Genomic DNA, 26241 nt, shown 5'->3' with positions numbered 1-26241 from the left:
AGGTGAACTTAGCCTTTGAAGAGACCCTGTTGCCAGGCCATACATTTCCCATAAGATTATATTTGCATTTAAATGTTACACATGTTATTTACCTGTAAAAGACTCCCTTGTGTAGACATCCAAAAGACCTGAGACTGATGCTGGGTGCCGCCATCTTGGATATGTTGTTAGCAACTCCAGCGGAACAGAACTGTCACTCTATAGGTTTCTTCTTTGCTCCTGCTTTGACAGCTGCATAAAAAGTTATGTTGGAAGAGAGCAACTAGTTCGGCACACAGAGAGAGAGAGGATTTCTTGTTGCCCACTGCACACTAATATAATATGATTAATGGCTGCTACTGTATGTAAGGAGGCAGTGTCCAGCTATAATTATTTAAACATTTGCTGCAGTTTCCAGGGCTATGCAAATGCAAAAGCACCCCAAGCACTTATCAACATCCTCATCCAGCAGTCCTGAGCCTGCAGAGGGCAGATTGCGAACCAGTGGAGGCTCTATGGATGGACCGGATGGTTCTTTGAACCTGTTTTCTCCACCACCTAGTACTTGTCCAGGCTACAACTCACCTGATGGTAACCGGGAACAGGAGGGAGGTAAGAGAATCTCTCTCCTATATTTTCCCTATTCTTTAATAGAATCTCTGTTGCTAATACGGAGTATGTACTGCATCTTTTTTAGGTTCAAAATTTGCACAAGAAGGAGTTCATTCCACTGACTCTTGTGATGGAAGTTCAAGAACATCTGGTTCTCTCTTTGACTTCCCTTCCTCTCCACTGGATCTTTTACAGGAAGAGAATAAAGACACAGATCGGTGAGAGTGGATGCTGGTTTGCAATCGTTAGCTGGCTCTTTACTACTTGACTATAGCTAGCATAACATTTCTCTTTTCAGCTGAAATCTCTCAATACAAGTCCTCCTTTGACAAACGTTTATATAATGCAGTACTTTTTATAATCTCACCATTACATCAAGAGTGCATCCATGGTACATCATAGTTATGTTCTTGCAGAAAATCCATTTTGGCACCTTAAAGTGCCACTTGGTAATATCTTTTAAATCATAATTGGTTGGAATCAGCTATATACTTTATTACATTATACTGTAAGATAAGGTCATGCATACATCAGCAAGATGATCGTAGTTTAAAAAAAACACACACATGAGAAATAAAAGTAAAACAAAAGATGTATACTCTATGAAGCCAGTATTAAATATGTTTGAAAACTTTGTAAGTGTTAACTGTAAACACACACCACACACAACACTAAAACATTTGAACAGAACTGAAAATATGCTTAAAAATCAAATGCTGCTTCTGAATAAGACATAAACACATAGAATACAGAAGGGTTGGAATTATTGACAGTTTTTTTACTGTTGTCATTGGCCCCTTTAGAGAGATTTCTTCTTACTTCCTGTCCTGGTAAACTCTGTCATGATGTGCTGGGAGTTACTGGGAAAGGAAAGAAGTGAAAATCTTATCACAGGGTTCCAAAAAAAAAAAAAAAAAGCTTCATTCCCACATTTTTACTCTGTTATTAACTCAATAAAATACAATCTCCCCCACGCAGACGAAGACAAAGCAATGTAACTCTGATCGGATGTTCTAACCCTTCCACTTCTGTACTAAAATTTAAAAAAAAATGGCTGGCTGTTGCAATAAAATGAAAAAGTCTAATGATGTGTTTGTAAACTCTTCTCATCACTAGGTTTAGCGAACTGGGCACACCGAAAGCTTCCCGAAAGTGAGTACTTTGTCAGGATCTGACCTAGTTGCATAATAATGAATGTTACCTTGTATTTACAGCAGTGCTGGTTGTGAGTTAGGCCTCATTCACACTATCTGCATTGAGCTGTGTTTATCTGCACACACCACAATGCTGCATTGAGTTTGCTTTTAGTGTAAAAAAGCAGACATGCTGCTTTGTTTTGCACCACACCTCTATTTTAGAAGCGCTCACTGATACCAGTGTCATTTTGTCACGTCAATATAGTTTTTTATTTTAAAAAAGTGTCTTGCAACAGTGTAAGGCAGCGCTGCTACAAAATAGACACCAGCCCTCAGACTGTCCATTTTAGCATGTGGTCTGGTGTGAACTAGGCCCTTATAAAAATTAGTTGCTTCTAGTTCTCCCAATTGGTATTCTCTGGAGTTATCTAGTCACATGAATACAGAAAAATTGATCCAAATAATTTGAACCTTTTTGTGATTTGTGGGGCAGTTTTTAGGCAATGTATAGGTTCATAAGGGGGCAATAATAAAGTTCTTCCAGGCATTGTAAGAACTGGTTATTTAACACAGAAACTGCCTCTGTGCAGTTGATATAATGAAAAAAAAAAACGTTCCCCGCCTATAAAGTACATTTACTATGTCACCTTTTCCAAATAGATCTATGTGAATCCTAGTGCTTGTTTCTTATTAATATTTTCCTGTACTGAACATACATTACTAAGCAGTTTGTTTATTATAATGTTCCCATAAGAAGCTTGCATATTGATTACCTCCACCCCTTGTAGGTTGGAAAGTCTGACCCTTGGTGAAATGCAAAGTGAAGATGAACTGTATGATTTGGATAGGGAGATGGATCCTCCCAGTTGGCAGCAACTTGTTAGCAGAGACATTCTTCAGGGTCTGAAACCACATGAGATTAAACAGCAAGAGGTCATACATGGTAAGGAGAAATTCGAAGCAACATGGCACACAAAAGGGGGAATACTGCAAAGTGTTGGGTGTCTGGGAATACAATGGCTTTACCTGATACTAAAGTGTTACTAAACCCACAACAGTAAAATCAGTCTGTATATGCAGTAAAGCATGCTTGTTATACTCACTGTGGAACCTAAGGGGTTAATCCTCTGCATTGTGTAAAAAGGCTGTTTGATCCTGACTTCTCTGCTCATTCTCTTGTTCAAATGTCCACGTCTTATCTCCTGATAAGACAGACTGAACCATAGCCATTTGCACATGCTCAGTTTAGTGTGTATTGCTAGAAAGGTTTTTTTGTTTTTGTTTTTTGTCTTGGGAGAGTGCATGTGATCAGCACAGGGCCAATCAGCACTGTTCAGACAGAGGTCAGGGTTTTGCATCTTCCTAGATTAGAAAGCAAAACTACTACAAGCTTTAACCAGTGCTCTGCTGAACACTGATAGAAGTCACAAGACTGCTCTAACTACTGATGAGAAAAGGTATTTAGAGGTTTATATTTACTAACATAATTGCACTTCCATGTTCTGTGTACTGTGGGAGACCAGATATGGTGAATGCAGGGTCCTGGGTTTAGCAGCACTTTAAGATTGTGGCTATGAGCTTATTTATATTGTAGATATATATATTTTTTTTTAAAGTGAGAGTTTGTAAATGCATAGCTAGGCCTAACATCCTAAGACAAAGGGGTTGATTTACTACAGGCAAATAGGCTGTTCACTTTGCAAACCACATTCACTAAGCGAAGGGAAAATTCCCTTGCAAACAAACCACAATCATGGACACAGAAAAAGTGAAAAAAAAAATTCTTGCTTGCATATTATTGGAAAATGGAAGTCAGCAGAGCATCACTTCTTTCACTTTGTAAGGCAAATTCCCCTGAAAAGTGAACAGCCTACTTGCGTTTTGTAATTCAAACCCAATTTTATGTGATAGACTAACACAAAGTGGCACATAATTGTGGAGTGGAAGGAAAATGATAAATGTTTTTCAAAAATTTTTACAAATATCTGAAAAGGGTGGTGTGCATTTCTATTCAACCCCCTTTACTCTGATACCCCTAACTAAAATCTAGTGGAACCAATTGCCTTCAGAAGTCACCTAATTAGTAAATAGAGTCCACTTGTGTGTCATTCTCAGTATAAATACAGCTGTTCTGTGAAGCCCTCAGAGGTTTGTTAGAGAACAGTAGTGAACAAACATCATCATGAAGGCCAAGGATCACACCAGACAGGCCGGGGATGAAGTTGTGGAGAAGTTTAAAGCAGGGTTAGGTTTTGGAAAAAAAAAATATCCCAAACGTTGATTGTGCACTGCACAAATCTGTCTTTTATGGAAGAGTGGCAAGAAGAAAACAAAAACTGCACATCACCCTGAACACACCATCCCCACTGTGAAACATGGTGGTGGCAGCATCATGTTGTGGGGATGCTTTTCTTCAGAAGGGACAGGGAAGCTGGTCAGAGTTGATGGGAAGATACAGTCAGGTCCATAAATATTGGGACATCGACACAATTCTAACATTTTTGGCTCTATACACCACAACAATGGATTTGAAAAGAAACGAACAAGATGTGCTTTAACTGCAGACTGTCAGCTTTAATTTGACGGTATTTACATCCAAATCAGGTGACCGGTGTAGGAATTACAACAGTTTGCATATGTGCCTCCCACTTGTTAAGGGGCCAAAAGTAATGGGACAGAATAATAATCATAAATCAAACTTTCACTTTTTAATACTTGGTTGCAAATCCTTTGCAGTCAATTACAGCCTGAAGTCTGGAACGCATAGACATCACCAGACGCTGGGTTTCATCCCTGGTGATGCTCTGCCAGGCCTCTACTGCAACTGTCTTCAGTTCCTGCTTGTTCTTGGGGCATTTTCCCTTTAGTTTTTTCTTCAGCAAGTGAAATGCATGCTCAATCGGATTCAGGTCAGGTGATTGACTTGGCCATTGCATAACATTCCACTTCTTTCCCTTAAAAAACTCTTTGGTTGCTTTTGCAGTCTGCTTTGGGTCATTGTCCATCTGCACTGTGAAGCGTCCAATGAGTTCTGAAGCATTTGGCTGAGTATGAGCAGATAATATTGCCCGAAACACTTCAGAATTCATCCTGCTGCTTTTGTCAGCAGTCACAACATCAATAAATACAAGAGAACTAGTTCCATTGGCAGCCATACATGCCCATGCCATGACACTACCACTACCATGCTTCACTGATGAGGTGGTATGCTTAGGATCATGAGCAGTTCCTTTCCTTCTCCATACTCTTCTCTTCCCATCACTCTGGTACAAGTTGATCTTGGTCTCATCTGTCCATAGGATGTTGTTCCAGAACTGTGAAGGCTTTTTTAGATGTCGTTTGGCAAACTCTAATCTGGCCTTCCTGTTTTTGAAGCTCACCAATGGTTTACATCTTGTGGTGAACCCTCTGTATTCACTCTGGTGAAGTCTTCTCTTGATTGTTGACTTTGACACACATACACCTACCTCCTGGAGAGTGTTCTTGATCTGGCCAACTGTTGTGAAGGGTGTTTTCTTCACCATGGAAAGAATTCTTCGGTCATCCACCACAATTGTTTTCCGTGGTCTTCCGGGTCTTTTGGTGTTGCTGAGCTCACCGGTGCATTCCTTCTTTTTAAGAATATTCCAAACAGTTGTTTTGGCCACGCCTAATGTTTTTTCTATGTCTCTGATTGGTTTGTTTTGTTTTTTCAGCCTAATGAAGGCTTGCTTCACTGATAGTTACAGCTCCTTGGATCTCATCTTGAGAGTTGACAGCAACAGATTCCAAATGCAAATAGCACACTTGAAATGAACTCTGGACATTTTATCTGCTCATTGTAATTGGGATAATGAGGGAATAACACACACCTGGCCATGGAACAGCTGAGAAGCCAATTGTCCCATTACTTTTGGTCCCTTAACAAGTGGGAGGCACATATGCAAACTGTTGTAATTCCTACACCATTCACCTGATTTGGATGTAAATACCCTCAAATTAAAGCTGACAGTCTGCAGTTAAAGCGCATCTTGTTTGTTTCATTTCAAATCCATTGTGGTGGTGTATAGAGCCAAAAATGTTAGAATTGTGTTGATGTCCCAATATTTATGGACCTGACTGTAAATGAAGCCAAATACAGAGCAATCTTAGAATAAAACATATTAGAGACTGCAAAAGACTTTAGAATTGGGTGGAGTTTCACCTTCCAGCAGAACAACGACCCTAAACATACAGCCGGAGCTACAATGGAGTGGTTTAGATCAAATCATATTAATATGTTCAAATGGCCCAGTCATAGTCCACACCTAAATCCAATTGAGAATCTGTGGCAAGACCTGAAAATTGCTGTTCACAGATGCTCTCCATTCAATCAGACAGAGCTTGAGCTATTTTGCAAAGAAGAATGGTTAAAAACTTCACTCTCTAGATGTGTAAAGCTGGTAGGGACATCCCCAAAAAAGACTTGCACCTGTAATTGCAGCGAAAGGTGGTTCTACAAAGTATTGACTCAGGGAGACGGGATACAAATGCACCCCACACTTTTCAGATATTTATTTGTAAAAAATTTTGAAAACCATTTATTTTCCTTCCACTTCACAATTATGTGCCACTTTGTGCTGGTCTATCACATAAAATACCAATAAAATACATTTACGTTTTTGGTTGTAACATGACAAAATGTGAAAAATTAAAGGGGTATGAATACTTTTTCAAGGTACTGTAAATATAGACATTTTGACTGAAGATACGCTTTAATAAAATGTTTACTTTGGTACGTGTTGTTTGGGAGAGTGTCCTTCACTACCTGTCTGATAGGCTGTCTCAGTGACAGATAGAGAAAGGAAAAATGGCTATATTGACACCACTGCATTAACCACCAGGGGGGAGTCTGAGGTCTTGCTGTGGCAAGAGAGCTAGAGTGGATCCTGTCTTCAGCAGAATTGCACATTCCAGCCTCATCAGTCCTGTGCATTCCAAGTGTAGACTATTGCCAGGCAGATTTCCTCAGCCAACCAGCACTGTCACAGGTGTGGGATGCTAGATGTGGACCTCTTGGCATTTGGAGATGTTTTTATCCACGTGTAAAGGTCTACTAGTGGAGGCAGTGGATGCTCTGATTGATCCATGGGATCAGTATCTATGCTCTTTCTCTGAACCTTTTTCCTCACCTGTTTCACAGGATCGAGATGGAGGGCATTCTGGTGATTCTGATTGCTCTATATTGGCTTAGGTGGATGTAGTACACAGACCTTGTAAGACGTCTAGCAGATGCAGTGTGGGCCCTGCCAGACTGGATCTTTTGATCCAAGGGCCAATTTTTCATTCTGCTTTCTGGTCACCCCCATTAACAGTGTAGCTGATAAAGCCCAGGTTATACGGGGCAGAGTCATCTTCAATTACTACAATGCTCAAGGCTAGGAGGAGACCTTTGTGTAGTATGGTTCCCCAGTGACTTTGTAGTGTCTGAATCTTGTTCTCTCTACACTTCTGAAGCCACCGTTTCCATCCATTAGAGAAATGCCGTTCTCTCCTCTCTCCATTCTCACCCAGAATTCTGCTTTCCTTTTCCTGAGAGCTAGACCTTTTTGTTTTTCATAGAGACAAGGTGGCATTGAGGCCCAGGACATTATCTGCATTACAGTAAAAAACCTGTGGACAGGATACCCCCCAGATCCCCTAAAAATTACCTGAACCCGATCTCAATCCAGCCTAAATGCCACTTTCGGCTAATACTTAGCCAAATTGTTGATGTAGAACTCGGATTTCGCACTCAAAGATACATTAGTAAGTAAAATGCATCCTTTTGATTATCCCTTCAGGTAGGCAATCACTATCCTGGCCTTTGCCATGAATTAACATTAATGCTTATTGAGTGCAGAGGTTTCAGTTTTTACGATACCTTGAGTGTTCTGGGGCTAATTGCAGCGAGTTAAACAGAAAAGGAAGGTAACCAGGACACATTTCCTGCATAATACTTCCCTAGAGCACATTATATGCAGCATCATGACTCAGAAGCCGTCAAAGTGATTCTACTGCAGCTGCGCTCAGAAATCAGACAAGACGACTTCATTCTCTTGAGATTGCAGAGTTTGTGTGGGGGCATTCTTTTCAGGGTTTGTTGATTTCACAGCCTCTACTTAAAGAGGAGAATCTGTAATTACAGAAAAACGCCACTTTATGCAGAAATGTGAAAAAAAAATGACTGTCGTTAGCCTGATTTTTGTAATGCTAAAACTAATAGGAAAAGAACACAAAGAAGGCACACTGAGATAATGCCCTTATCAATTTAGTTACAGCCCATAAAAAGTTCTGTCTTTTGTGGAGTGAATGGCATTGATCAGCAGAACCTCAACTATCCTTTAAGAAGAGCCACACTAACTGCCATTTCTCTCCTCCCTATTTAGTGCAATATAGCTGATACCCGGCTAGCACTAAGGTCAGCAGTGTTCTCAGTGATTCCTGATTGGAGCCTCCAGCTCTGACTAGGTGCAGGTTTAGGGGACGTTTGCTGTATGGTCTGCAAGTCTCTCACTGACAGCAGCTGTCCTTCTCTGCTGCCTGTGCCTATTGAGCAGGTGTTGGGGGTAATTTGAGAGTTGGGCTTTATAGTGACCCTCATAAAATTTAAATGTGCGTTTAACGTATTTTGGTCATGTCATTTACTTGTTAACACCTTCCTGAATAATTCAACTTCTTTTTTAAACCTGGTGATAGGTAAGTTACCAGGACAGCAAGTGAAAGAAAAGCTGGCCAGCGTAACAGTCGCCTATAAAAACTCTTAAAATTGTCTAAAAAAAAAAAAACAGTAGTCTCATGGTTTTCTACTTTCACAGATACAAATGTTTTATTTCTTGCCTTGTTAAAGTTTAAAATGACTCATTACTTTGCCTGTTCAGAGCAAAACAAAATGGGTCACATAACGCCTCCCTCCCCAACAGCATATTGTATACTTCCCTTCCCTTGCACCTGTGCCACTCTGTTGGTCATGGGAACTGTGAAAAGAAAATCCTGTTTAAACGATAAGTTCACCTTTGGGAACATGTTAAATGTTCCTGTTCTTATGGTGGAACATGTAACATGTTCCCAGTGCTGCAGCCACTGCCCGCTGCCCCCCCTCCCTCTGACAGTGCCCACACGGCTGCGTCATTCATTCACAGAGTTCTGTGAATGAATACACTACAAGTCCCGACAGCCTTAGCAGCTGCCGGCTTATAGTTTTCAATTAACTACTAGTTCAATGAATCTTCCTGTCAGTATGTCTGCTTACTCATACATCCCGTATGAGCAAGCAGATATACTGACAGATATGCAGGAGACCTGCATGGCACCAGCAGTTTTCTTACTGATCACTAGTGCAATGCTTTCCCGGATCCTGCAGACAAGATAAGTACGCTTTTTTTTTTTTAATCTGTAAAAGTCATGAAGCATCAGTGCTGTCACTAGTGGAAAGGAGTTACATAGTCACATAGTTGGTTTGTCTGAAAAGATGCATCTAGTCCAACCTTCGGAAGAAAAAAACCCACAGAGAGGGAAACAAAAAAAAAATGTGTGCGCACATACAAATGGAACCCGCAAATAAAGCATGATCTAGTTGCTCCAGCGGGGGGGGGGGGGGGGGGGGGTTTCTTCCTGATCCCCAAAAAAGTTTCTGGGTGCACTTCAGCCCCCCCACTCCCCTTATACTTTTCTGAGCTCCCTCTCGATCCAACAATGTGCATGAGAGCCATGGCTCTATCAGGTCTCCCTCTCTCCTCTCGACTCAGCAGTGGGAGCTATTGGCTCCTGCTGCTGTAAGTTACAGCCAGTGAGTCAATGAGGAGAGCACGTGCGGGGCCAAACTATGCTTTGTGTGTGAATGGACAGTGTCAGCTTGCAGGAGCGTGGCTCCGGAGCAAGTCTGCTCGAGCGCCCCCATAGCAAGAGGCTTGCTATTCAGGGCAATTAGGTGGGGGGGGAGTCAGGACCATTGGCGGGGGACCCAAAAAGAACAGGATCAGGACTGCTCTGTGCAAAACCATTTTTTTTCTTTTTGTTTTTGTGTTTTTGTTTTGTTTTTTTTTAATTACAACTTTTTAGAATCTTTTTAAAGTGTTACTAAACCCAGGACCCTGCATTCACTATATCTGGTCTCCCACAGTACATGCAATGGGGAAGTGCAATTATTTTAGTAAATATAAACTGCTAAATACCTTTTCTCATCAGCAGTATATAGCAGTCTAGTTACTTCTATCAATTTCCAGCAGAAAACATGTTAAAGCTTGTAGGAGGTGTTTTCATTCTGCTGTCTGGACAGTGCTGATTGGCCCTGTGCTGATCACATGCACTCCCAAGGAAAAAAAAAACCTCTCTAGCAATAAACACCAAACTGAGCATGTGCAGTGTGACTCCACATGATATGTCTTATAAGGAGATAAGAGGGGGACATTGGAAGAATGGGAGGATCAAGATCAAACAGCAGTAACACTTTAAGGTGTTGTCTGAGTTCAGGTCAAGAATGTGACCTCAGCTTTTTTTCCATCTTGTGTATGTAGAAATGAAACTAGCTTACTGGGATCCAGCAGTCAGTAGTTCTGCTTTTATCATTGTCTTTGTTCTTTACATTCTCCCAAGGTTTGTTCTGATGTACCTCACATAAACATAACCTGATGAAAATGACAACTTTTTGTGCATCGTTATATAGGTTAACACAAAGATCTCAGGTTAAACTAATGCCTTTTTTTTTAGTATATTTCTCTAAAACATTTCTCTAAATTCTCTGCACAGCAGAGAGAGAAAAACAGCATGTCTCCCTAGTAAAATCGCACACAGTGTAAGCACAACACAACACACAGTTAAGCCTTTGATCACCCCAGATGTTAACCTCGTCCTGCCCAGTGTCATTAGTACAATGTCAGTGCTTTTTATTAGCACTGATCACTGTATTAGTGTCACTGGCCGTTAGTGCCCACCCAGTGTCAGAATGCCCACCGCAGTCCCGCTATAAGTCGCTAGTTTAACCACTTACCTACCAGGCACTTATACCCCCTTCCTTACCAGGCCAATTTTCAGCTTTCAGCGCTGCCGCACTTTGATTGACAATTGCGCAGTCATGCAACATTGTACCCATATGAAATTTTGATCATTTTTTTCTCACAAATAGAGCTTTCTTTTGGTGGTATTTAATCGCCACTGGGCGCTTTACTTTTTGCGCTATAAATTAAAAAAAGTGCAAAAAATTTGAAAAAAAAAAAAGTTTATTTGTTTCTTTTATAAAATTTTTCAAACAGGTATTTTTTCTCCTTCACTGATTTGCGTTGATGAAGCGGCACTGATAGGCGGCACTGATAGGCAGCACTAAAGGGCACTGATAGGCAGTACTGAGGTGGCACGGATAGGCGGCACTGATAGACAGCACTAATTAGGGGTCACGGATAGGCGGCACTGATATGCAGCACTGATAGGCGGCACTGGTAGGTGACACTGATGATGGGTACTGATAGACGGCACTGACTGGCATCACTTCTGGGCACTGACTGGCACAACCCCTGGGCACTGACTGGTGGCACTGACGGGCAGCACTGCTGGGCTGCACTGGTGGGTGGCACTGGTGGGCAGCACTGGTGGGTGGGCACAGGTGGGTGGCACTGGTGGGCACAGGTGGGTGGCACTGGTGGGTGGGCACAGGTGGGTGGCACTGCTGGGCACATGTAGGTGGCACTTCTGGGCACAGGTAGGTGGCACTGCAGAGTGGCACAGGTGGGGGCACTGCTGGGCACAGGTGGGGGCACTGCTGGGCGCAGGTGGGGGCACTGCTGGGAACGGGTGGGCGGGGTTAGTGGGCGCACTGCTGGGCGGAACTTGCGGGTGTCACTGCTGGGCACCGATCATCAGGGCACTGATCATCAGTGCCCTGATGATCGGTGCCGATCCCCGCTCTGACAACTGCCGGTTCTCGGCAGTACTTTCCTCACGATCTGACAGCGTGAGGAAAGTGCAGCCGAGAACCGGCACTTGCATTTCCCTGTGATCAGCGTGTCATTGGACACCGCTGATCACGTGGTAAAAGGCCGGTGGGATCGGCCTTTCACCACATCACGTGATCAGCTGTGTCCGTAGGACACAGCGATCACGGAGATCGCCGGGTGCGCGCCCCCTGGGGCGCGCAGGAGAGCGCGTTCTGGGAGGACGTCATATGACGTCCACTCAGAACTGGCTGGCCGCGGTGAAGCCGTCATTCGGCTATGCGCGGTCGGCAAGAAGTTAAATAAATAATTCCAGTATATATGCCGCCATTTGTAGACACTATAACTTTCTTGTAAACCAATTAATTTACACATATTGGAATTATTATTATTTTTTTTTTTAGCAAAGACATGTAGTAGAATATATTTTGGCCTAAATTTATGAAGAAACTTTATCTTTTCAATTTTTTTATTGGATATTTTTTTATAAGTAAAAAAATACATTTTTTTGTTTGTTCAAAATTGAATGTCTTTTTTTGCTTATAGCGCAAAAAATTAAAAACTCAGATGATCAAATACCACAGAAAGAAAGCTCTATTTGTGAAACAAACGTCATAAATTTAATTTATGTACATTGTTGCATGACTGTGCAATTGTCAGTTAAAGTAACACAGCGCCGTATCTCAAAAAAATGGCCTGGTCAGGCAGGGGGATAAATCCTCTGAAGGACAAGTGGATAAATCTGCTAAACTGACAATGCTGCTGTCCAAAGGTGTCTCTATTGCTCCTTCATCAGCATGTAGGCAGGCACCTTAATGAAGGTGGTGTGTTCCTGGCCAGATCAAAGGGGTGAAAACAAAGAGAAAAATGCCTAAGAAAGAAAACTAATGTAGCCAACACATCTAATGATTTGAAATCTGCAATATATGAAATTTTGTATTTTGGGGTTAATACTACTTTCCAGGGATACAAGGTAATTCGGGTACATTGGGTTATGTTGCTGCCATAAGGAGATTGGACACTGGCAAACAAAGCTGTAAAGCCAACCCAGTATAACCCCTCTCCACTCCCAGCCTGCCTCGGTTTTTTTGCTAGTGTCTTAGAAGAAATTTAATTTTTATCAAGATTCTGTTTGTTCTAGCAAGTTTCTTCAGTTGTTGCTGAGCCACAAAGGGATCATTTTGCAGCTTTCTGGATCAGCCGATTCTTATTACCATGAAAGCCATACAGGACATTGCTGAGAAGCCGCATATCTGGCTTGTAATTTGTCCTTTGGCACTGGCCCGGGTAATTATGTACAACGTGTGAGGCTGTCAGAGTGCTATGTAGGTGCAGAGCTATGGTGCACCCATCTGGCAGTACCCTGTCCTGGAAGACCCCTAGGGCTTTTTGCCTGCTGGTGGTGTAAAGACTAGCAGAGCGGTATTCCCTTGACCCTTTCTCTCTTTTTCTGTCTTTTGGAAACCGTAGAGCCTTATGAATACCTTAGCTGCAGTGATTAGGACATTTACCCATTTTCACAGGGAGTCTGCTGGTGCTTGTTTGTCCCCACTAAAGGGTTTAATTACTACTATGCTTAGCAGCTAGTGGCAGGAAGGGGAAGCTGTGCCAATTTCAAATTTTGGTGCTCAAGTGGCCCTCACTGTGCTGCACAGGCTCTTTGCTCCTACTGGTTCTGTATGAGTTCCCTTTCTGGTGATCTTAACGTCACTGGTGCACACACAGACCTCCTTTCCCCCATCTTCTCCTTATTTGCATCAGATCCATGATTCTCTGGATATCTGGAAAAACGTATAATCTTATACCCACAGTTGATCCAGAGGAAGGCAAAAAATAAACCAGCAAAGTATGATGCAATTTGCTCCTGCTGGGGAAAAATTCCTTTCCTGGATCAAATTTACCTATCAATGTTAGTATCCAGTTATATTGTGTGTACTTATGAAAGAATCCAGGCCTTTTTTAAAACAATCCACTGAGCTGGCCAGAACCAACTCTTGAGGGAGTCTATTCCACATTTTCACAGCTCTTACTGTGAAGAAACCTTTCTGTATTTGGAGATTAAATCTCTTTTCCACCAGACATAAAGAGTGTCCCCTTGTCCTCTGTGATGACCTAAGGGTGAATAACTCTGCATCTAGTTCACTCTATGAACCACTGATGCATTTATACATGTTGATCATATCCCCCCTTAATCTCCTTCTTGAGAGAATAAGTTCAGTTCCTCTAATCTTTCCTCATAGCTGAGCTCCTCCATGCCTCTTATCAGTTTAGTTGCCCTTCTCTGTACTTTCTCCAGTTCCCCAATGATCTTTTTGTGAATTGGTGCCCAAAGCTGAACTGCATATTCTAGATGAGGTATTACTAATGATTTGTACCGGGGTAATATGATCTCTCTCTCTGGAGTCTATACCTCTTTTGATACAAAGGATTTTGCTCGCTTTAGAAGCTGCAGCTTGGCATTGCATGCCATTATTAAGCTTATGATCTACCGGAACCCCCAGATCCTTCTCCACCATTGATTCCCCCCTAGTATGTATGATACATGCATATTCTTTGTTCCCAAATGCATAACATTACATTTATCAACAATAAACCTCATTTGCCACAGAATTCCTAAACTTAAGGATACCATTTTACATTTTTGTTGGCACAGTCTGCACATGCTTAGATTTGCAAGTTGCTCCTAGCATCAGTGTATGCGGTCCTTAAAATCCCTCAGCCCATTTTCAAATGCATTCCCTATTGCATCTGTGTATTTTTTTGTAATGATTGGCTTATCCCAAATAATGTAATTGTTTCTTGTAAATGTTTTGCTTAGCAATGGTGGAGGGGTTCCTTAAAAATTAACTGCCTCCATTGTAGGCTTGGGTATTTCCTGTCTTTACAAGAATCCATGTGCCCTCATTGAAAGCATCCCTTTGTTTAAAACCAATATTTAAAAGTCTAGGAGCACTATCTAAGGTCTTTTTCTCCATTGCACATCCTACCCTGTGACCTGCCCTTGCTCTGTGGCCCAAGGTTTTGTTTTGGGATCCTGTGTCTATCCTGATATTCTTCTGTGCTACAATAACTGGAGCTCATGTCAATAGCCATACTCTACTGCGTAGAAGGGTTTTGGATATTGTACATCAGAATGGTCCTCCTACATATTGGAAGGACCATTCTGGCTCAGATATTAGTCAGCAGAGCACCAGTGCACAAAACATCTCATGTGTGTGCTCTTTTTTTTTTTTTTTTTATCATACATCATAGGAAACAAAGCATCTTCATATCCATGATAGGGTTATGCTGTCACCTTCAGGTGACTGGACACTGGCAAAACAAACAGGAAATCCCCCTCCTGGGCATAACTGTTTCTCGTTAGGCAAAGCTTCCCGCTCCACTATCATCAGATGGATTTAACAACTCCTTTAAGCGTATGATCTCACGTTTTAACCGTTCGCACATTTAAGTTTTAACAGATGGATTTTCAGGTTCTTCAGGAAGTTCTATAGGCTCTGTTGGGTTTGCAAGTGTCCTCTTGCCTAAATGTGGTAACATACCCTTTATGGTAAGTTAAAAATTCTATATTTCTCTGTTTGCATTTAAGCAGTCCTTAGCTTGAAAGTGAAAACGAATATAGCCACTACAACTAATGACTGGTAAGCTGCAATATTTTTAATTTTTGTTCTTGGATTTCGATATCATGTAACTTTGCAACCCTAGATTCCAAACTCAACTAGGATGTTATCTGGATAGTATTTGTATGTTCTCTCGGTGTATCCGCATGGGTTTCTTAAGGGCTCTGGTCTGATACCACTATCCAAAAACATACTGGTGTGTAAATAGTCTCAATAAAAAAAAAATGCCTATGGTTTGTATAGTGTATGAATGGTGAAGGAACATTAGATTATTAACCCCTTCGTGCACAGGAAGTAATAGGAATTGATCAGTTTCTGTTGTAAAGTGCTACATAATCTGTCAAAGCTGTTTTAATCATGGAAAGTGATGTTGTTTTCTTCATGAAAGAGTTTGTAAAAAAAAAACAATCTGCATGCAGCCAGAGAGCTTTATTCAAAACATCAGCGTAGGACAGCATTTGTCCAAAAGGTGCCTTGACGCATTTTACACAGAGGTTCTTATTCATGAGTGTGTTTTCAGATTCTTTTTTTATTACCAATGTTTTGCTGTGGTTTTTTAAAACTTAGGTTTTCAGAATGCTTCATCAAGGGTCTGAATAGGTTTCAACATGCAGTAGCAGTTATCCGTTCTATTATTATAGCGTTAAGCTGGCCATAGATGGATCGAAATTCGGTCGGTTCAGTTTTTTGGTGTTGATGAAAGCATTCTGATGGCAGGGAAGCCTCCCTGCTGTCTGAATGCAAGAGCCATGTGTGAATAGGGGAATCGATTAATTTTCTTGCTGGTTGAGCAAAAGAAAATTAATCATGTATAGCCTGCCTTAGGTTATGTACCAATGTGCCTTTAGAACATGCCTAATGATGATCCATAAGAATGTATGTATATACAAATAATATTTTGTTCCTTTTTATACAACAGAATTGTTCTATACCGAGACAGCACATGTGCGGACACTAAATGTCCTGAACCAGGTCTTTCACCAGCGAGTAAAACGTGAAAACCTATTGACACCTGCTGAAACGAGAAGTGTGTTTTCCAATCTAGAGGAGATCCTGCAACTTCACGGTGAGTTTAATAGAACTTGGTATTTGATGCTGAGATCCATGAATATGTGTAATTGTAATGCCACTAAACACAGATTAAGGACATTTATAATATTTAACGGTTTTAGCTATATAGTGTATGCAAGACATCAACTTGATGTAAATTTAACAAGTGTGTGTATATACATTTAGGCCCATATATATATTTGAACACAGGCACAATTTCAGTTTTTTCAGGTATTTACCAAAACATATTCAAGCTATAGTTATATAATGAATATGGACTGAAAGTGCACACTCTCAGGTTTAATTTGAGGGTATGTACATCCAAATTGGAGGAAGGGTTTAGGAATTACAGCTCTTAAGAGTAGCCATCCCCCCTTTTTCAAGGGACCAAAAGTATTTGGACAATTGAATCAAAAGCTGTTTCATGGCCTGGTGTGGGATACCCCTTCATTATTTCTTCATCAATTAAGCAGGTAAAAGGTCTGGAGTTGATTCTAAGTGTGGTGTTTGCTGTGAACCTACATCATGCGTTCAGAGGAGCTGTCCATGCAAGTGAAACAGGCCATTGTAAGGCTTCAAAAACTAAACAAATCCATCAGAGAGAAAGCAGCAACATTAGGAGTGGCCAAATCAACAGTTTGGTACATTCTGAGGAAAGAAGAATGCACTGGTGAGCTCAGCCACATAAAAAGGCATGGACGTCCGTGGAAGACAACAGTGGTGGATGATCGCAGGATCCTCTCTATGGTAAAAAAAAAAAAACCCCATTCACAACATCCAGACAAGTGAAGGACACTCTCCAGAAGGTGGACATATCTTTGTCCAAGTCTACAATCAAGAGAAGACTTCACGAGAGCAAATACAGAGGGTTCATATAGCTTGAATATGTTTTGGTAAATACCTGAAAAAACTAAAATTGTGCCTGTGTCCAAATATACAGTTGTGTTCAAAATAATAGCAGTGTGTTGAAAAAAGTGAATAAAGCTCAAAATCCTTCTAATAGCTTTTATTTCCATACACACAAATGCATTGGGAACACTACACATTCTATTCCAAATCAAAACATGAAGACAAATATATCAAATTTGTGTTGTTCCTCTAAAAAAATTGAAGAAAAGTGAATATTAGACTGTTCAAAAAATAGCAGTGTTTGTATTCTTCTTTACAAACTCAAACATTCACTATATAAACTGAAAAATGTTTGAAGATTTTGCTTATCTTTGAATCACTTAATTAATATTTAGTTGTTTAAGCACTGTTTCTGAGAACTGCTTTACATCTGTGTTGCATGGAGTCAACCAACTTCTGGCACCTGTGAACAGGTATTCCAGCCCAGGATGATTGGACTACATTCCACAGTTCTTCTCTATTTCTTGGTTTTGCCTCAGAAACTGCATTTTTGATGTCACCCCACAAGTTTTCTATTGGATTAAGATGCAGGGATTGGGCTGGCCACTCCATAACGTCAATCTTGTTGGTCTGGAACCAAGATGTTGCACGTTTACTGGTGTGTTTGGGGTCGTTGTCTTGTTGGAACACCCATTTCAAGGGCATTTCCTCTTCAGCATAAGGCAGCATGACCTCTTCAAGTATTCTGATGTATTCAAACTGATCCATGATCTCTGGTATGCGATAAATAGGCCCAACACCCTAGTATGAGAAACATCCCCATATCATGATGCTTGCGCAACCTTGCTTCACAGTGTACTGTGGCTTGAATTCAGTGTTTGGGGGTCGTCTGACAAACTGTCTCCGGCCACTAGACCCAAAAAGAACAATCTTACTTTCATCAGTCCACAAAATGTTGCGCCATTTCTCTTTAGGCCAGTCAATGTGCTCTTTGGCAAATTGTAACCTCTTCAGCACGTCTTTTTTTCAACAGTGGGACTTTGCGGGGGCTTCTTGCAGATAGCTTGGCTTCACATAGGTGTCTTCTAATTGTAACAGTACTCACAGGTAACTTTAGACCTTCTTTGATCTTCCTGCAGCTGATTGTTGGCTTAGTCCTTGTCATTTTGGCTATTCTTCTATCCATTAGAATGTTAGTTTTTCGTTTTCTTCCACATCTTTCAGGTTTTGGTTGCCATTTTAAAGCATTTGCAATCATTATAGCTGAGCAGCCTATCATTTTCTGCACTTCTTTATATGTTTTCCCCTCTCCAATCAACTTTTTAATCAAGGTACACTGTTCTTCTGAACAATGTCTGGAACGACCCATTTTCCTCAGGATTTCAGAGAGAAATGCACTGTAACCAGCATGTACAACATTTGCTGCCTTCCTTCCTTAAATAAGGGCAATAGTTGCCACCTGTTTTTTAAAGAATGAATGACCTCACTAACAGAACTCCACACCGCTAATATTTTGAACATGCCCCTTTCAATTAGTGATTCAATTACACAGAATCAGCAGCATGCATGTCATGACTGTTGGGTCTGTTGGATTTCTATTACTCTACTACACCTGCTAGGAAATTATTTGCCATGTAGAAATATCATTTCTACCAAAAACAGTGATTGATCAGGTTAGTGATGTCTGACTGTTATTATTTTGAACACAACTGTATATAAAATTAACTATGTGTATATGTATGTGTATATAATATTATATATATAATATTATTTCAGCTCATACGTTTGCATACCCTTGGAGAATTGGTAATATATAGTTTGTGCCATAAAGAAAACATGAGTGAGTAGGCAAAACACACTTATGGGATTCATATTCAACTGTAGGCCATGGCAGAATGGCACGATCCTGAAACAAAACATGGCAACAAGTAAACAAATGAAATAACCCCTGTTCAAAAATCTGCATACCCATAATTCTTAATACTGTGTAGTATTATTATTATTATACAGTATTTATATAGCGCCAGAAAGGTTTGCTCAGCGCTGTACATTATAGTGGGGGGCAGAACATGAGACAATACAGTAACAAAACAATACACGAGGGGTTCGAGGGCCCTGCTCTTTCGAGCTTACAATCTAGGAGGGAGGGAAAAGTGGTACAGGAGGAAGTGGCTGTGGGGGATGGAGTGGTAGGAGGAGTGGAGGAGATCGGCTGTTAGGTGAGGGTGGGGTAGGCTTCCCTAAAGAGATGGGTTTTCAGGGTGCGCCTAAAGGTGAGGAGGGTAGGTGACAGTCTGATGGATTGGGGTAGTGAGTTCCAGAGGATGAGGGAAGTCCTGGAGAAGTCCTGCAGTTGGGCGTGGGAGGTGGAGACCAGGGAGCTAGAAAGTAGGAGATCTTGTGAGGAGCGAAGATTACGGGTTGGGTGGTATTTGGGTATCAGGTCGGGGAGGTAGTTTGGGGGAGCGTTGTGAATGGCTTTGTATATCAGTGTTAGTAGTTTGAATTTAATGAGTCGGGCAATCGGGAGCCAGTGGAGGAAATGACAGAGGGGGGTGGCAGAAGAGGAGCGGTTGGTAAGGTGGATCAGTCTGGCTGCTGAGTTCAGGATAGACTGAAGCGGGGATAGTCTGTGATGAGGTAGGCCGGTGAGAAGGGAGTTGCAGTAGTCCAGATGTGACATGAGGGAGTGACCGAGTTGTTTAGTAGTGTCTGGGGTTAGGAACGTACGTATTTTGGAGATGTTGTGGAGGTAGAGACTGCATGAGTTTGCCAACGATTGGACATGGGGTTGGAAGGACAGGTTTGAGTCTAGAGTGACACCTAGGACTTTGGCTTGCGGGGTGGGACTGATGGTGGCATTGTTGGTCGTGATGGAGAGGGTAGGGGGGGGCGCGGGCTGGGGGGGGAAGATTATTGCCCCCTTTAGCATCAATGACTACATGCAGTCTTTTGTAATAGTTGTCTATAAAGCCCCAAATTCTTCCTGGTGGTATAGCTGCCCATTCATTTTGGCAAAATGACTCCAGGTCATGCAAAGTCTTTGGTTGTCTTGCATGATCCACACGTTTGAGACTTGAGAGTTACTTGATGATATTAAGGTTAGAAGACTGTGATGGCCACTCCAGAACCTTCACCTTTTTCTGCTGTAACCACTGGAGGGTCATATTGACCTTGTTTTGTAGGATTTTTTTTTGTGCAGAAGAATGCAAATTGTCTGTCAGTGTTTTATGATAACATGATACATTCATTTTGCCATCAACTTCCACAAGATTTCCAGTGCCTTTTTAGAGCTCACACACCTCCAAAACATCAGTGAGTCACCACCATGCTTCAATGGAAACGGTATTCTTGTCCCTATAGACCTTGTTGACTCCTCTCCGAACATAGCGCTTTTGGTTGTGACTATAAAGCTCTATTTTGGTCTCGTCACTCCAGATTACAGTGTGTCAGAAGCTGTGAGGTGTGTCAGTGTGTTGTCAGGCATATTGTAACCAGGCTTTTTTGTGGCATTGGCCCAGTAAAGGCTTCTTTCTGGTAACTCGACCTTGCAGCTCGTTTTTGTCATTGTAATATCTTATTGTGCTCCATGAAAAAAACAATGTTGTCTTTTTCCAGAGCAGCCTGTATTTCTCCTGAGGTTACCTGTGGGTTTTTCTTTGTATCCCAAACAATTCTTTTGGCAGTTGTGGATGCAATCTTTCTTTGTCTACCTCATCTTGGCTTGGCATCAAGAGATCCTCAAATTTTCCACTTAATAAGTGATTTAAAAATACTGACTGGCATTTTCAAGGCTTTGAATATCTATATCCTTTTCCCATCTTTATAACTTTCCATTACCTTGTTACACAGGTCTTTTGACAGTTCTTTTCTGCTCTACATGGCTCAGTATCTAGCCTGCTCAGTGCATCCATTTGAGAGCTAACAAACTAATTTACCATTTATACACTGACATTAATTGCAATATAAAAAGCCATAGATATCAGAAATTAACCTTAAATTGCCATTTTAACCTGTGTGTGTCACCTTGTGTGTCTGTGCCAAGGCACACTGCCCTATAGTAGAACTTCCGCTACAGGGTGCAGGGCTGTGCAAAATCACGTGTATACATCACTGCCGAGTAACACTGACGGGCGGAAACTGTGTGTAAACACAGGTCTCTCTCTTGCCAGCAAGAACATGCTGCTGTGTACAGCAGAGAAATACACAGCAGCATGTTTCCCTAGTAAAACAGCACACAGTTAATCCTTTGATCATCCCAGTTGTTGACTCCTTCCTGCCCACCATCATTTTTACAGTGTCAGTGCTTTTTTTTTTTTTTTTATTAACACTGATCACTGTATTAGTGTCATTGGAATGTCAGTGGCTGCAGCCCCGCTATAAGTCAATGATCGCCACCATTACTAGTATAAAAAAATAAAAATTCTAGTATATATGTCACCATTTGTAGGACGCTTTTTTTCTGGATTTGCTTTATAGCAAAAAGTCAAACGTCTTTTTTTTTTTTTTTTTTTCTTTTTCAAAATTGTCGGGTCTTTTTTTGTTTATAGCGCAAAACCACATATGTGATCAAAAACTTCTTCTAAGCATCAGTTGATGCACAGCCACCCTGTTACAGGACATTGGGCTCATTTCACTAAAGAACATCTCATGAGATAATTGAATCATGTGACACATTTTCTGCAATTATCTCATGAGATAATGAAAATGTCAATTCACTATCAACTTCTGAGGTATTTTCTGCAAAAAGCCAAAATGCTCTTTGCAAACCTCACAAAACGGTGTTAAAATCTATTCACTGAAGGAAATGAATGCATGAGTTACATGAGTAGTGGTCCAGGCATGAGGTATTTTAAGAATGTAAAAATATAATGGCAAATTTGGAGTAGTCTCTACCTTTTTGGATCCTTTTCTCAGCAGTAATGCATAGAAACCTAAATATCGAAAAACACAGAATGATTGTGGTTCATTTATTTAAAGTATAACTAAAGGTAAATTTTTTTTTTTTTTAGTTTTGGGAAGAGTGGAGATGTATTAGAACCCCTCTCAGGTTTTTAATTCTGTCTGTGCCCCTGTTAGGACATCCCTCTCTATTTTTCCTGTATGCCATTATCATTGAAAGTAAAAGAAAATCCCAAGTTTTGGGAAAGTAATAGAGGGGAAATCTTCCAATGGGGATACTGGTTCTGGTGACTTGGGGGTCCCCAAGGATTCTTTTAACTTGTAGGGGTTTTCTCTCACTTCCTGTTTTGGCTACGTGACAGGCAGTGAAAAAAATCTCCCCAATGACGTTATATTTTTTATTGGTGGAAGAAGGGTATTTATATATGTATAGGAATTCTTTTTTTTTTTTTTTTTCTAATACAGTTTTTGTTCCGGATTTGACATAGATATTTTGTATTTAATTAAAGTTAGGGGTTTTTTGTTTTTTTTTTTTTGGATGCACCATGTTTGTCCTGTGAAAGCAGCTTCCCTTTAAATGGTATTCCAGTCACTTTTTCTTTTGTATTAATACATATGCTTCATGGACCACACTGACTTCGTGAGTTGGCATATTTCTGCGGTTTAAACCATTTTACCTCTTTTTAGCATTAAAAACTGACAGGAGTTCTAATCTTTCTCCACTGTATCCATTCCACTGCATATCACATTATGAGATAAAATAACAAATGGTTTCATGAGTAAAATACCTTACATTTTGATGGAATAACTCTAATGCTTTAATTTAGTAGCCTTTTTTTGTGAATTGCACAAAAAGTTTGAAAACAGCTATGTTATTTTATCTCAGATTTTAATAGGAAAATAACTCTTTGTAAATTGAGTCCATTGGCTTGTAAGATTTTTTGGTAAACTTGGGAATAATTTTCCCCTCGGTGGCAAGTGCTGCAGGCCCTGAAGCAGCAAACCAAGCCCAAATCATGATGTTACCTTCACCATACTTCACAGTTTAGATGATGGTAAGCTCTGCCATTTTCACCATAGTGCTGGGTATTCTTTATGAACAATTCAACTTTTGTTTCATCAGTCCACAAAACCTTTTCCTAATAGCATTGCTAAGGTGCTTTTTAGAAAACTTCATGTGCGTAGCAATGTTTTTATTTTTAGAGAGCAGCGATTTCCTCCATGGTGTTCTGCCATGTACACCCTGCCTATTCAAAGACTTACATATGGTAAACTCATGAACAGGGATGCTTGCCACTTCCAGTGATGTCTTCAAGCCTTTATTCGTTGGTGATTCTTTATGTCATTGAACATTCTGCATTGTGCCTTGGGAGTCATCTTGGATGAGCACTCACTTGGAAGAGTAGCCACAGTACTAAACAGTCTCCATTTATAGACCGTTTGTCTAACTGTTGACTGATGGATGCCTAAACACTTTGAGATTGCTTTGTATGCATATTCGACCTTATGCAGATCAACTACTCTTGACTGTATGTCTTAAGAGATCTTTTTTTTTTTTTGCAAGGCATTGTTCACATCAGCGGATGCTTCTTATGAACAGCAATCTTAAAATGTTTGAGTGTATTTTATCGATCAAAGTAGCTCTAAATCACACCCACTCCAAACTCATTTCATTAATTAGACTCCAGGTGTGCAGACTACAATTCGCTTTTGTTGAAGTAATTAGTCTATGGGTTCTCTTTCTTTTTTCCTCCAACACTTTTAAATGTTTTCAATAAAGACATGATAAATTAAAATTTTCTGTGTGTATTATCAGCTTAAGCACATTGTGTTTATTGTTGTGACTTAGATGAGGATCAAGTTTTATGACTAATTTCTGCAGAAAACCAATTAATTCCATACTTTTCTTGCCACTGTATGTGAAGTCCTAGACCAGGGGTCTGCAACCTTTAAGACATAAAGAGCCACTTGAACCCGTTTCCGAGAGGGAAAAAAAGACTGGGAGCCGCAAAACCATTGCAACATTTAAAACAAATCCAACACTGCATATATTGCAAAAAGCGCTCTGGTCATGAAGGGGGTTTAAGGGCCCAGTAAGCAAAGGGTTAATCAGGGCCACAGTGTATCGTCATAATCACAATCATAGCCTTAGGTCAGTGGTGGGCAACCTTTTTTTTCAACTGAGCCAAATCTCGCCAAAACCACGATTGAAATTTATTTTGAGAGAAACATTTTTAAAACTGAAAATACTTCCCCCATATAGTAATTCATCCCCCATAGTAATTCATCCCCCATAGTAATTCATCCCCCATAGTAATTCATCCCCCATAGTAATTCATCCCCCATATAGTAATTCATCCCCCATATAGTAATTCATCCCCCATATAGTAATTCATCCCCCATATAGTAATTCATCCCCCATATAGTAATTCATCCCCCATATAGTAATTCATCCCCCCCATAGTAATTCATCCCCCACATAGTAATTCATCCCCCACATAGTAATTCCTCCCCCATATAGTAATTCCTCCCCCATATAGTAATTCCTCCCCCATATAGTAATTCCTGCCCCATATAGTAATTCATCCCCCATATAGTAATTCATCCCCCATATAGTAATTCATCCCCCATAGTAATTCATCCCCCATATAGTAATTCATCCCCCATATAGTAATTCATCCCCCCTATAGTAATTCATTCCCCATATTGTGTCAATTTACTTATCTTTGCTCCGCGCGTTCCTCTCGCTGTGTTCCCGCGCCGTTCTGGTCTTCAGGGCGGACTGTGAGAGGAGAGGCGTTCGTCACGCTGCCCCGCCTACATCCTGACAGCCAATGTTTGCCAGCGGGCGCCCGGCACACAGAAGAGCTGCATTAAAAGAGCCGCGGCTTGCCGACCCTATTGCCTGTCACCTGGTGGGCAGTGTGCTCCGGAGCCGCAGGAAAGGTGAAAAAGAGCCGCGGGTTGCCGACACCCGTCCTAGACCATGGGCCATGTGACCCTACATTTAGGTGATTGGACACTGGCAAAAGCTTTGCTGGCAATGCCCTCTGTGCATCCTCATATAACCCCCACCTACTCTGTGGGACTTCAGCTTTGTTTTTTTTCTGTCCAAGGTGATGGACCTCTTCTCCTATGGCATTCTAACAATTTTTTTAAAAATGTTCTTCACTACTTTGCTTGACACCTCTAATGGGATCCGATTGGTTATTGGGGCTCACTAGCAGTTTCTGGATTGGTTAACCTCCATGTACATCTTTGGAACCATACCCAGATCTCGCAACAGTGGGCCTGACTTGTAATGTTTGCTTCAGCCAATGGATCGTGCATTCAGTGTTCTCTGAGGCACATTGTGCAATGTGTGTAGTTAGTCGCAGGGTGCTATAAGTGGCCTGGGCATTGGTCCATTTTGATGGCACCCAGAGACCCTGAAGACCCCTTTATGATGAAGTATGGTCCCCTTCAGGAACATACAGTGTGGATAAGGTAAGACCGGGTTTTCCTGGATATGTAACTGGGTGCTTTATTTACATGTGGGATGTTTTTAACTTTAATGTCTTATCCTCTTCTATAAGACTTGCCTGGACTCGGGGAAGTGGGCCCTCCACCCCAAGATCTTTCTAATGCGACACACCAGATTTTGATATCATAGCTCAAGATTCAGCCTTTGAGGTAGATACCCTGGTGAATCCTTGGTCACTGTTCAAACTAGTATATGCATTCCTTCCTGTAACGTTTCTCTGCAAGTTAGAGAGAGAACAGATTCTGGTGATCCTCATTGCTCTGAATTGGCCCAGGAGGACTTCTTACACATACAGACTGCTGACAGACGAGCCTTGGCCTTTTCCAAACAGGCCAAACCTCTGTCAGTGTGCTCTTTGTTCTACCCTGCTTCTCAGTCCATGGCTTTAATGGTATGGCTGTTGAAACCTAGGTCTTAAAGGTTAGGGACATTACTGACTCTGTCTTTCCCACCTTGCTCAGGGAAAGAAAATCTGCCTCTTGAATGATCTGCCATCACCTGGAGGGCCTACTATGGCTGTTGCAAGAGCAGGTGCCTCGACCCTCAGCAATATTCACATATCTTGCATCCTGGCCATCCTCCTGTCTGATCTGGATGAGCATCTGGCTCATAGTACTGAGGGAACAGATTTCTAGCTTATCAATTCA

The 26241-nt window shown here is 41.2% G+C and overlaps 1 protein-coding gene across 2 annotated transcripts in view; it reads left to right on the top strand.

Annotated features, from left to right (window-relative positions):
* The window catches only part of ARHGEF12 (Rho guanine nucleotide exchange factor 12), a 266310-nt gene that overhangs the window by 178839 nt on the left and 61230 nt on the right, over nucleotides 1-26241 (top strand). For both annotated transcript variants that reach the window (XM_089678557.1, XM_089678556.1), the window contains 5 exons: nucleotides 391-591; nucleotides 677-809; nucleotides 1708-1743; nucleotides 2516-2670; nucleotides 16190-16336. In XM_089678557.1, the coding sequence (XP_089534683.1) occupies nucleotides 391-591; nucleotides 677-809; nucleotides 1708-1743; nucleotides 2516-2670; nucleotides 16190-16336 (672 nt within the window). The remainder of the gene's footprint in view (nucleotides 1-390; nucleotides 592-676; nucleotides 810-1707; nucleotides 1744-2515; nucleotides 2671-16189; nucleotides 16337-26241) is intronic.

Source organism: Staurois parvus, unplaced genomic scaffold (assembly GCF_062004578.1).
Source record: "Staurois parvus isolate SC_StPar_1 unplaced genomic scaffold, SC_StPar_1.0 ptg000207l, whole genome shotgun sequence".
Lineage (NCBI taxonomy): Eukaryota > Metazoa > Chordata > Amphibia > Anura > Ranidae > Staurois > Staurois parvus.
The sequence above is the reverse complement of the archived record's forward strand: the minus strand, read 5'-3'. Positions and strand labels throughout refer to the sequence as shown.